The 13549-nt window shown below is 40.1% G+C and overlaps 1 protein-coding gene across 1 annotated transcript in view; it reads left to right on the top strand.

Annotated features, from left to right (window-relative positions):
- The window catches only part of epha8 (eph receptor A8), a 517518-nt gene extending 505841 nt beyond the window's left edge, over positions 1 to 11677 (top strand). Inside the window, exons 17-20 of the mRNA XM_034167384.1 lie at positions 1561 to 1710; positions 1792 to 1982; positions 2829 to 2987; positions 10616 to 11677. Coding sequence (XP_034023275.1) covers positions 1561 to 1710; positions 1792 to 1982; positions 2829 to 2987; positions 10616 to 10730 — 615 coding nt within the window. The 3' untranslated portion in view covers positions 10731 to 11677. The remainder of the gene's footprint in view (positions 1 to 1560; positions 1711 to 1791; positions 1983 to 2828; positions 2988 to 10615) is intronic.
- The last annotated feature ends 1872 nt before the right edge of the window (positions 11678 to 13549 follow it).

Below are 13549 nucleotides of genomic sequence, written 5' to 3'. Positions count from 1 at the left end.
CAGGAACTGGTACATGCTGTCGTATACACCAGTCCAGAGCATCCCAAACATGCTCAATGGGTGACATGTCCAGCCATGCAAGAACTGGGACATTTTCAGCTTCCAAGAATTGTGTACAGATCCTTGCAACATGGGGCCGTGCATTATCCTGCTGCAACATGAGGTGATGTTCTTGGATGTATGGCACAACAATGGGCCTCAGGATCTTGTCACGGTATCTCTGTGCATTCAAAATGCCATCAATAAAATGCACCTGTGTTCTTCATCCATAACAGACGCCTGCCCATACCATAACCCCACCGCCACCATGGGCCACTCGATCCACAACATTGACATCAGAAAACCGCTCACCCACACGACACCACACACGCTGTCTGCCATCTGCCCTGGACAGTGTGAACCGGGATTCATCCGTGAAGAGAACACCTCTCCAATGTGCCAAACGCCAGCGAATGTGAGCATTTGCCACTCAAGTCGGCAGGTCGAGACCCCGATGAGGATGACGAGCATGCAGATGAGCTTCCCTGAGATGGTTTCTGACAGTTTGTGCAGAAATTCTTTGGTTATGCAAACTGATTGTTTCAGCAGCTGTCCGAGTGGCTGGTCTCAGACGATCTTGGAGGTGAACATGCTGGATGTGGAGGTCCTGGGCTGGTGTGGTTACATGTGGTCTGCGGTTGTGAGGCTGGTTGGATGTACTGCCAAATTCTCTGAAACGCCTTTGGAGACGGCTTATGGTAGAGAAATGAACATTCAATACACGAGCAACAGCTCTGGTTGACATTCCTGCTGTCAGCATGCCAATTGCACGCTCCCTCAAATCTTGCGACATCTGTGTGCTGTGTGATAAAACTGCACCTTTCAGAGTGGCCTTTTATTGTGGGCAGTCTAAGGCACACCTGTGCACTAATCATGGTGTCTAATCAGCATCTTGATATGGCACACCTGTGAGGTGGGATGGATTATCTCAGCAAAGGAGAAGTGCTCACTATCACAGATTTAGACTGGTTTGTGAACAATATTTGAGGGAAATGGTGATATCGTGTATGTGGAAAAAGTTTTAGATCTTTGAGTTCATCTCATACAAAATGGGAGCAAAACCAAAAGTGTTGCGTTTATATTTTTGTTGAGTGTATTAATAGTTGTCCCATGTCTACTTTTTTTGGAATATGTTTCAAGCCTTAAATGCAAGAATGTATATTAACAAATGAAATGAAGCTGACTACACAAAACATGAAATACTTTTATTCCTACTGTTTGCATAAAATTAATAAAGCCAAAGTAAACGTAACAGTCACTTTTTTAGTATGCATTTTCCATATTTTCCTGATTTGGGTTTGTATTTGCAAACTGCTGCACCATTGGTGATGAATACGCGTGGCAGTATTGCGATGGTATTGTGATTTTGTGAGTTATCCATCACATTGTTGTTGTTGTACATGTGAAGGAGCATTGTCCATCATCTGTCTTTGTATGTTTCCTTTCAAATTAATGAAATTAAAAGTAGACTTGTCAAATTTGTCTCTGTACAATGTGGTCAAATGTTTGCGTTCTCAATAGGGTGGGAAAATCCCAATTCGCTGGACAGCTCCAGAGGCCATCGCTTTCCGAAAGTTCTCCTCCTCTAGTGACGTATGGAGCTACGGGGTGGTCATGTGGGAGGTGATGTCCTATGGGGAGCGGCCATACTGGAACCTCACCAACAGAGATGTGAGTGGGCTTTGGTTAAGCAAACACCAAGAAGTAACGTGCATGCTGCTAACTCAGCCGTAATTTGTTGTGGATGTACAGGTGATCAAATCCGTGGAAGAGGGCTACAGGCTGCCAGCACCGATGGGCTGTCCCGGTGCTCTGCACACGCTCATGCTGGACTGCTGGCAGAAGGATCGCAATGAGAGACCGCGCTTTTGCCAGATAGTAACTGTTCTTGACAAGCTAATCCGCAACCCTGAGAACCTGAAGTCTATGGACACGCTCTGCAGGTACAAGGTCCAGTCAGTAGACCTATTCTGTGGGAGCATTCTGTCTGTCGTATGGTGTGGATTCTTTTGATTTCAATTGACAAGACAGTTGGCCAACATTTAATCAAATATTGATTCACGTGATTGGCGGATTAAGTCGTAAATCAAAGCAGGACACCTCCTGTGAGGCACTGAGTAGATGATCTGAACAATATGTGATGACAAACTGTTAGTCTGCTAAGTAACCGTCCTGGCATGGAAGGCAGACTAAATCCAGTCTCATCCCACTGGTATCAGTCATGAGTGCGGTGGGATAAAGCTGCAGCCTAAAGTTTCCTTCTAAGTTCTCCATCACATGAAGCAAGCAGTCATGTTCACTTTCCAATAAGGTCATTTCTGATAGATGTGCTGTGCATTAAGTAAAAGCCTGGCCGTGATATTGACATTGATCTACTGTGGATCTGGGAGTGGATTTGAGCAGACGCCCGGGCTGAAACTGGACCCATGTAAATTGCTTCGTGCAGATTCAGGCTCCTTAGGAGCCAGCAGTGCATGGCGCTGTGCATGCCTCTGTGAACAAGAGGTGGAGGGGATATGGTGGGTAGAGGAACAGGCAGATGAGATGGAGGAGTATTCAGGATTTCTCCCTCTATTAATCTACCCAAAGCAGCCATCCTGTAGCCATCAACTCTTCTCTATCATTTTAACTGCTATTGATTTCCTGTCTCACTCACTGCTACATTTCAAAGCTCACTCTCCACCAGTCTTGCTGCTTCACTTTCACATTTTCACTCTGTTATTCACTTTGTCTTCCCATTTATCTCCCTCTTTCTCCATCTATTGCCATGTTTCTGTCTCTCATCACAGTTTAAACAGTCCTCCGCTGATGGAGAGAACTGTCCCTGACTTCAGCAGCTGTAACTCAGTCAATGAGTGGCTGGACACCATAAAGATGGGCCGCTACAAGGATCACTTTGCAGCTGGGGGGTACCACACTCTGGCACACGTCATAGGCATGAACCAAGGGTGAGTATTGAGTTGGAGGGTGAGTGATAACAAACTCAGCGCCTGGGGTTACCTGTCAGACTCCTGGTGTTTTGTGTGATGTATGGAGCTTAAAGTCCATGTAGTTTGAAAAATCACCAGCTGACTCTGAGAGCCAAAACTTTTGATTGAAACAATGAAGTAATTTGAAATTCTGTTTTCTGGGATTGTCCTAAAAATTGCTTCCATCAAATTTCAGTAAGATACTCCTCTGTCACCCAACAGGGGAAAGCACATGTTTGTTTAGAATACAGTCAGATCCATAAAGCCCCCATCACATGTAACAAGAATGTGCAGGAACCAGCCCAACATGGCAAATATTGCCATAATCTGATGCAGTTGAGAGGAAAAGAGGCATGGTCAGCAGTGTCAGGACATATCCAGATTACCTCATCCACACCTGCACGATGGCATCCAAAGTGTATGTAGACAACAGGTAGATGACACAGACTACTGTCAGACGGCCATAAAAGGTGCTGAAGACTGCCTGTTGTCCAAACGTCTTGATGACAAACACGGGACTGGAGTGGGAGGGAGCGCTGTGTTCCTCACGCGCACGTGCACGCAAGTGTGTAGCACACGTGTGCAGCTGAAATGATCATTCAGCTGTGAACATGTGTGTGTGTGTGTGTGTGTGTGTGTGTGTGTGTGTATGCATAATGCTGCATGAGCCACTAAGGGAGGATTTTAATCACAGGCTGTGGTCTCGGCTCCACGTCCACACTGCACTGCTGGACCACTGTTGGCAGTGAGATTCATGTTTATTAATGCTGTCATGGCCTGGCACAACAATTCCATGTCATATCTCCTACAGAGTTAGAAGGTAATCATATATCTCAGCAGTGAGATCCGTTCAGCTCTGAGCCTGACTCGTGCATTGATGCGTTACTGCGCACCAAGGAGAGGAGCAGCTGCCCGTGTTATATACAGATATGATGGAGACAATAGTTCACATTATTTACGTACAAGTATCTGTACTGAAAGGTCTATTGTGGATATAACAGTCTGTTCAGATTTGTGGTGGCGTGCACACAGTAGTGCATGGTGCTTTCGGTTTGATAGCCGCTGTTCACATTCACTGTTCATGATAATAATTATGAATTATTATCATGATGAAGCGTGCCACATACAAATAAACAGTTCCTTTGTGCTCCAGGGCGAGGGATGGACATTATTATACGCGGCACGTGCAGGGCATCCCGGCAGGCTTTGCCATGCCAGATCCATCTTGAAGTTCCCTCGTATGCGCTCAAATCATTTCCGATCCTGTTTTGGCGCCATCAGAATAAGTAAATTGTGGTCAGATTAGGGATGGGTATTACTAAGATTTTATCATTTTGGGAGGAAAAAACTTTTTGATTGATTGCAGTTTGTTTGTATTACAACGTTTGGAAAGAGGTGTCATTTGATTTAAACGGCGTTTCACTTTGAAATTATTAATTCCGACTGGACTCTAACTTGACTCGGCAGAGAGCCACGCAGCGTTTGGAGCTGTGTGAACAGAACGGAGGACGATTCTAATTTCTTTCTCATGACAAGACAGGAGTCCCAGTTAGTGATTTTAATCTGCACAAAAGTGACTAACAATTGACATATTCAGGGATGAAAGTAGTGAAAAACAAAATAAGCTGAAACCCAAAATTACCCCCCAACACCATCTGCATGAAAATGTTTCAATTCTAGAAGCTCTGGAATGCAATCTGGGACTATTCCAGACAATAAACTGCAGTGAGTGCAGCATCCATTTAGGTGAGGAAAAAACCCCAGCTTTCCTTATTCAAATTCATTCCAGTAGTATTCTGCTCTTACTAGGATGTAGCAGTTTTCTAGCTTGGCAGATAGTTCTGGAGGAAATCACTAAAGAAATTAACACATTGAAAATATGGTTTGACTGAAACAAATTGTCATTAAACTTAAATAAAACAGAGATGAAGTGTAGGTGTAAGAGAAACTAGGTGTTCTATATTTATTTATTTATGTTCATTGTTTGTTGGTTTTATCTTTTCTGTTGTGTTTTGTTTTATCAGGTTCTCTTTGTCTCTTTCTCTAAAATTGTATTGTAGCATTATTAGTTATTATTACTGTTATTGTTGTTGTTGCTGCTATTATATAAAGAAAAATAAATTTTAAAAATCTTACAATTTGTAATACATTTGACTCTTTTACAACAACAAACACGAAGCGATTAATTATTATACAGAAAACAAATGCATACAAACGTGCTGAGATGCCAACAGCTTAATGCTAACTTTAACATTGAAAATGCCATAGACATGCTAACACGTTAGCATCGGTCCAGTTTTTAAGTTCTAAAATACATCTATCAACTGTTTCAGAACACCATAACAGGTTGGTTTAACATAAAAAAGGTAAATATTACTCACAGACATATGCTCTTTAGGGTTTTTGTGGGGAAAATTAAGATAAAGCGAAATAAAACATAGAACCAATGAGGCAGAAGATCGAAGCACTGCTTCATTGATTCAAGGTTCAAAGCTAAGCTGCGCTGCAGAAACGGTTGATTACAGACCTGCTGTAGGGTCAGTAATTAATGTAGAGAAATGATCATTTTCCTGACAAACATCCCCAAAAAGAACGGCCACTCTGAAGGAGTATCGTATCGTTAAGCAAAAAGGCTATTGATGTCAGTGGATCAATACCCAAAAAGAACCGGTTCCCGATACAATCCCTAGATCAGATGGTTCTCAGATTGCAGGGTTTTGAACATGTGCATCACACTCATTGTCGATTTTGACCAACTGTGTGGACTCTTGCAGATGGCTATCAGAACGTTTTGGAACTGAAACCTGACACTTCATTCGGTGCCATTCTGTGTGATTCTGGCTATGTGTGATGGGGGTATAGGTATATTTGGCCAGAGACACACTTTTCGTAATTGTATTTATGTACACCACCGCAGTGGAATGTAATGAAACAAGTGATTGTAGTTTAGAGTTTCAGCTGTAATCCAAAGAATTTAACAAAAATATTCCATGAACCATTTATGAATTACAGCATGTCTGCCTTAAAACAACATAATATGTATTGAAATTCATTGGCTATTATATGATTCTGGCACAATACTTTTTTATTATGGAACAATTCAGTGTAATTCAACCCGATAAAAAAAGTTTCAGTAGACATTCACTTTCCATTAGATATATTCCATGAGCCCAAAGCCAATTTTGTCCATAATCACTTGTTCATAAGGGTGATGCACTGCCAAACGGGAAAAAAGAGGGATTTTTTGTTTTGTTTTGTCTGAGACTGTTACAGTGGTTATCAGTGTTCCAGACCATTTGATCTGCCTAAATACCATCTACTCATTTGTAGATGATATTTATAAGTGTTACGAGTCATCAACAGTTGACAATTCACTTTTATATATCCATTCATAAATACTTAACACATATTTTGTTTTGATGAATTGGTACAGCAGTATTAGAAGAGGAGTGCGGGTTAATTCGTCGCAAAATGTTAAAGTGATGTTTGGTTAGGAGGTGGTGTCGATTTGGGAGTCATTGCGCCACCATTAGTTGCTAACCGACAGCTAAACGTGGGTTCATAACGGGTCGCCATTAGCTGCTAAACAATAGCGGCTAATCAGCTAACTGGTCTTAAGAAACTAACGAGATTTTACATCCGACAATATAAATTCACATCGATCAAGCGGGTAGCCTCTCGGATGGAAACTTGATGATTTTCAGAATACATTAGAACCTTATAATACATTAAGCAGTTAGATTTGGCACGACAACAGTTAGCCAATGCAGCTGTAGCCTAGCTTTTGCTAACACGTACGCGTGTAGCTGATTAACCATAGTTTTCGGCAAGGTGTCCACTGGAAGTGTATGTGAGAACGCCACTGATTAAGCAACATTAGTCCATACGGTCCGAAAAATGGTTAAAACCAGTTTTTCACTTTAATCTTTCTCCTCAGACGCACGTCGTCAGTGCGAACAAAAACAGGAAGTGTGATAGGACATCTTCCTCACTATTTTAATTTGTTGAACAATTGTGTGAGCTGATGCCATCTGTCAGCGACATAGTATCATTTGCACTTGGTGTTGCAGCCATTTGTCCGCAAGGTAAGTAAAATCACATCTTATTTGGTTTGAAAAACAACAGGTTTGTATTCCTAGAAACGATTGGGTACTTAAAATTAAGAAATTTAATTGATAGAACATAAAATAAAATAAAAAAAACTACTGGTTGCTAAAAATTAAAGTTAAGAAATTTAATTAAATAAAACAAAAATAAGGACTAATAATAATAAAAAATAAATAAATAAATATTAAATAACAATATTAATAATAAAATAAAAAAGATGGCACTGGGAAAAAGCTCAATATGAGGACCTCCTTAACTGGAGGTACAGTATTTGAGAGAGCTAAAAAGGAAAAGAGGAAAGACTTAGAGAGCATAGAGCAGGTAGCAGCTAAAAGAACAGAAGACAAATATGATGAACAAATAATAGGTGCAGTTGTTATTGTGGGATTCTTAAATGGTTTATAGAAATTAAAAATCATTTATAAATTATAGACATTACGTATTTAGTTATTAATTATTAAGCCATCTACTTATGTTCTTACCAATGAGTAGTTAATGAAAAAGAATGCTTAATAATTTGTGAGAAAAAAATGTAAAGACAAAAAATATGATTTGTAAAGAATTTTTATCACTAATGAAAAGTGTCTGATTTTATGTTTGTAAATGATGAACTATTAATGATCAACTTTTCTTGAATGGTTTATATTGAATTTAAAAAGCTTTCATAAATGTTTTATAAAGACATTACATATTTTGTTAAGAATTATTAAACCATAGCCATAAACCATAGCCATATTTAACCAAGTAGCTAATAAAAAGAATGCTTTGTCAGTGTTTTACAAGTAAAAAAGAATGTTTTGTAAATGTCTTACAAGTAGTTACTTAAGCATTTACCTACACTTTTTAAATGCTTTACTAATGCTTTATAGCGTGCAGTCAATATAAAGTGTTACCAAAATACTCTCTACAGAAACTTCTTTCAGGCTTTACAGTTGATTTCCTTCAGTATTTATTCTTCAATAGATAAACCATTCAAAATTAACAAGATATAGTTTGTAAAATAAAATATTTTGAGGGAAAAATAAAGCACTGTGCTAAATACTGTACAGGTGTATTCATTGGTTATGATTTTTATTATTTATTTTCCAACTGGTGGCATTTGAAAGTGCTGCATTCTGGTGATGGCAGAATTTATTTAGAATTCAGTTAGTCTGGTGGTGGTATTTGGCATTATTGATCATGCAATATTGATCTGGTCTTTTTTAAATTCAATTTTTTAGCTCCCAATTTTCTATAGGAAAACAAACTTCCTACTGGCACTGCACTAATGTTACTTGAGAATATTGTACACACACACACACACAGACACACACAGACACAAATCTAGAGCACTTATCCATCTGAAAATAACGAAGGGCCCGTTAGGCTCCCCAGTTGCTCCCAATGTCAATAAGTGGGTTAATTTATTGTTGGCAACTTCATTTTGATTAACATTTTGTTTGTGATCATTCCTGGATACAACTTTCTTCAATAGCATTCCACCTGTAATTTGTGTATCTAGTTATATGCTGCCCTCTAGTGGAGGTATTGCTGTATAAGTTAATGAGCTAACAACAAATTGAAACAATTGTCTAGCGTAATGTATTTACTAAATGTGTCGCCTTAATCATTATCAGAAAATTTTGTTTATTTATTTATTTATTGTGTAATAGGGCAGCAGAGTCTCATCACTTCTGGGGACAGCCTCCCACGGCACAATACAAACACAGCATAACTTCACATGGATAAATCGTGTACTGTTTTGTTTTTGGCTGCAATCACCAAAGCAGTCGCGAAAAGTGCAGTTTTTTTCAGTTCCCAGTGGAGAAGGGAAGACGAGGCAAATGGGAGAGGTCATGTCGGTAAGTGGTAGCCTACACAATGAACCAGAGTACGAGGTCTATTAGATAATAAATTAACTATATGGATTTGAATGACGTGCGATTACACCAATCATGCTTGAACCCTCGTGCGCATGCGTGAGTTTTTTCACGCGTGTCGGTGACGTCATTTCCCTGTGGGTAGGCCTTGAATGAGATGTGGTCCCGCCCTCTCGGCTGAATTCCTTTGTTTCACACGCTGCTCGAGACAGCACGCGTTGCTTTATCAAAAATTTTTCTGGACCTGTGAGGAATATCCGAGTGGACACTATTCGAGAAATTAAGCTGGTTTTCGGTGAAAAGTTTAACGGCTGATGAGAGATTATGGGGTGTTTCTGTCGGTGTAAGGACTTCCCACGGAGCGGGACGTCATGCAGCGCTTCCAGGCGCCGTCGTCGGCCTGTTTTGACCTGTTTCGACCTGAAAACATCCTAATTTAAGGCTTAATTCACCCAGGACGTCGTGAGAGAACAGAGAAGATTCAGAAGAGGCCGGCATGAGGACTTTATGCGGACATTCCACTGTTTAAGGACATTTTTTTAATGAAAGATGTGCGCGCAAATTCGCCGAGTCGTTTCTGTGATGACTCGGCAAATCTGTGTGCGCCGCACCAGGAAAAACACCTCCGTGTTGAAAACCATTTGTAAAATTCAGGCGGCTTTTGATGGCTTTCAACAAGTGAGTAACTGAGAAATTGTTTAACAGCTTGGGCATGTTCCAACTTGCCCGTTAAGGTTTCCAATGGAGGTGTTTTTCCTGTCGCGACCCCCCGCGGTCGGGTCCGGCCCGACATGCGATTCTGCCCGCACATTCTTTCATTACAAAATGTCCGTTAACAATGGAATGTCCGAATAAACTCCTCATGCCGACTTCTTCTGAAAGTTCTCTGTTCTCTGACGACTTACTGGATCAACAGAGCCTGAAATGTGGAAGTTTTCAACTTGAAACGGCGAGACGCTGCCGCCTCGAAGCGCAGATCGCCATCAGGCACCGTGGGCCGTCCTTACGGCGACACTACCAGACCAAAATCTCTCATCAACCGTTAAAATTTTTACCGAAAACCAGCTGAATTTATCGAATGGTGTCCACTCAGTTGTGCCTTACAGTTTTGAAAAAAATTTGATCAAACAAAGCAGCAGTCTCTGAGCCATTCCTAAACAATGAAAAAACGACGAGAGGGTGGGCGACGACTCACTCAAAGACTGCCCACAGGTGAATGACATAACCGACAGGCGTGAAAAAACTCTCGCATGCCCACGAGGGTTCAAGCATGTCTGATGTAATCACACGTGATTCAAATCCATATGGTTTTTGAAAAAAATAATAAGGTCAGATACTTTTCTAATAGACCTCGTAACTATGTTCTCTTGCTTGCACAATCGCCTCGACACATTTGAGCTCTGTGTCATAAACAAACCGCAACACATGTCCACTTTCTGTTGCATCATCACTTTTTCTTTGCATTTTCACTTTGTTTGCTAAATAATTTTCCAAAAACTCAGAGAGGGCTGTCCCTGGATGTAGGATTATTGTGTCATATGCATCATTTTGTAACCCTTTAATGCCCGTCCTCAAATGAGACTGGAGCAGCCTTAAGACTATTGTATTTCTCTAAAACACATCTGTTTGTGTGTCCAACAGGGACATCCAGAGGCTTGGGGTGACGCTGATGGGTCATCAGAAGAAGATCATGACTAGCGTACAACTAATGAGGGCACAGGCGCTGAACAAAAGTGTGCCATCAGTGCACGTATAACTCTAAGACTTTCTGCTGAAATCTAGAAAGCCAGGCTTCCATAAGGTCTAGAGGAACTCCATGGGAAACACGATGTTCAAATAAATAGGGGATGAAGATTTGTTGGAACTTGACAAGACTTTTTCTTTTCCTTGAGAGATAAAAGAACAAAATGAAACAGTTCTAAGCACAGGACAAGTAAACATGATTCCTTTGGGACAAGTCCAACATTAAATTTTTCCCCTCTCTGATTACTGAATTTAAATGTTTGTTTAGAAATCGAAAGACTGCCTTAATTGCCACAACTTGTTTAAATTTTATTGTCTGCCAACAGAACATAATTTATCTACCATGAATTTATCTGATTTACTGAAGTGGGCAATGGCAAGAGTCTCTGGAGAGAAGGAGTGAAGCAGGTGGTGGGGACGTGGGTGTTTTCAAATGTTTTGTTGACACTCGCTGCCTCTTCTGCAGGAACTGCTCAAGAAAAATGTGGTCCAGAATCAGAAATGTGAGCGCTCACCTGAGTTGCCAGATTGTCTCCAGAATGAGAAGATCTATTTCACCCAAGCCTATTAATACCAACAACAGGCACATTTCTGCACCACCAAACCGTGATGAATGACCCCAAGAGGGCCACAGAGCCTTCAGCCCAGGATGAAGCAGAGCAGCGCACAACTACTGTTCTCGACATACGTGTTGTGTTCATTTTCAGTGCACTTTATTCTGTGAGTTTTCTCTGTCCTGTAGGCTTTAAATGTCTGGGTCGATTGCTAATAACACATGAATCATAACAATCTTTAAGAAAAAGCGATAACTGTGAGTGCTTATTAATAGATCAAAGTGGCTCAGTCTTCACGTTTACTCCAAGATACAACTGGTCAGTAACCAGGAAAGCATGTCAAATACAATTGCCATATTGTTGCAAATATAAGACAACCCAAAATATAAGATTGCCTCACCCCTATTTTTTTTTTTTTTTTTTTTTTTTTGTAAAGACTACATCTTCCTTTTAATTTAAAAAAAATCCTTGGATTTGAAAATAATGCCAATAAAAGTACATTTTATGTGTAACCGCTTATTTTTTTTTTCCACTCCGTACTGACCCACTCCTCTTTCCGGCACACAGTAAGGTTTTCTGAAATTAGAAATTTTAAGACTGTTTTTGGCCTAGATATCAACTATAATTGTATCCTGACATACCATTTCTTGGCTGCTTGAGAGTTGTTTGATGACAGATTTATCACCGAGTTTAAACTTTGCATGATATCCTTTTTAGTTGCTGGTTGACTTACCTGACCTTTGAGCCGCACTCTTTTCAGGATGGACGCTGTGCCTCTCCATGTTTCAGTCACTTCAGTCCTGTGGGGCGCATTTATTTCATGGATATTTCACACCATCTACTCTTGTGGATGTATATGACATGTAAAAGTCCAAAACCTGAACATAAGATGACATTTATTTTCCAGATATATGCTGAGGGACACCCTCTTATATTCAAAACAATATGGTATGTAAAATCCATTTCATTGAGAAAATGGAATAACTACACAACTTTCATATCTTTTAACAGATAAATGTACATTTTAAAGTCCCAATCCATAAATGTGACTTATACGTATGTGCATTGCTGAAAAGTCGGACTTCTGTAATTCTTAAATGCTTAAAACTGAAAGTATATTTCCTGCTTACACTATCAGAAAACATAAGTAACAGTTTGATGTTTTGATTTCTTTTTTATATTATATACCTTTCACTGTTGAATACCAACCAGATCGAGCTGTTGATTTTGTTTTATAATTTTGGACCCTGTTGTCGTGGTGGAGCAAGCCATTGCAGCTAATGATTGGGGCTTTGTGTGTGTGTGTGTGTGTGTGTGTGTGTGTGTGTGTGTGTGTGTGTGTGTGTGTGTGTGTGTGTGTGTGTGTGTGTGTGTGTGTGTGTGTGTGTGTGTGTGTGTGTGTGTGTGTCACAAACAATACAGTGCTTTCTATCAATACAAGGTACAGAGGTGAAAGTAGAACATTGTTATGAATAAGGGAACACAAGGCTTGGTTTTTTAAATTTGATTGGAATTTTGTTTTAAAAGGTTTGCTGAAAACAACTATCAGAAGCATATCTATTTCTGGCATGAGTTCCAGATAAATCTGTGATACTCTCAGTGAGCTGTCAACTAAGTGCTGGCTGTAACCATTTAGCAATTACAGGATATGCTGAACAGTGAAAATATTTTTGAGATATTTAAAAAGAGATTCAAAATGACTTTGATTAAAGTGGGAGCTTCACTGAAGGGGTTTTTTTTCTTATTGATAAAGTAATGGTTTGCTAGTATTTGTACTAAAGGAATTTGTTTTCATCTATGAAGTAAGGGGTTACTAATATTTGTCGTCCTTGCCCTGGACCCTGGTTGGCAACTACCCAGGCAGACAACTGGTTCATCTCCATATATCTGCCACACCCAGGTGATATGTGGGCATCCCCTTGGCCTTTTCAAGTTGTAGGGGGCCTTAACACTGAGGTACCTGCATGGTGGATAATGCACCAGGAAGCCATGTACTGATGTTCCTGCAATTGGTACACCTCATTTCAGTATCCCCAAGAAAGTGCTAATTTCACAACAACGTGTTCCATCTCTCTGTAGGATCTTTGGGTACCACAGTATAGTGACGTCCAAATTTTTACTGTTTACTGTTTACTGCATTTACTGTTTTGTTTGGGTTTTTATTTTGTTTGTTTGCTTGTTTTTAATTTTTATGTTTTGTTTTTAGCCCGCTAGATGACAGGCTTTTTTTTTAAAGTAGTTTGAGTCAAACTAAAATGCAGTGTGAATTGAACCTATT

This window comes from Thalassophryne amazonica, chromosome 3 (assembly GCF_902500255.1).
Source record: "Thalassophryne amazonica chromosome 3, fThaAma1.1, whole genome shotgun sequence".
In the NCBI taxonomy this organism is placed as follows: Eukaryota; Metazoa; Chordata; class Actinopteri; order Batrachoidiformes; family Batrachoididae; genus Thalassophryne; species Thalassophryne amazonica.
This window is presented reverse-complemented; position numbering and strand designations above follow the sequence as displayed.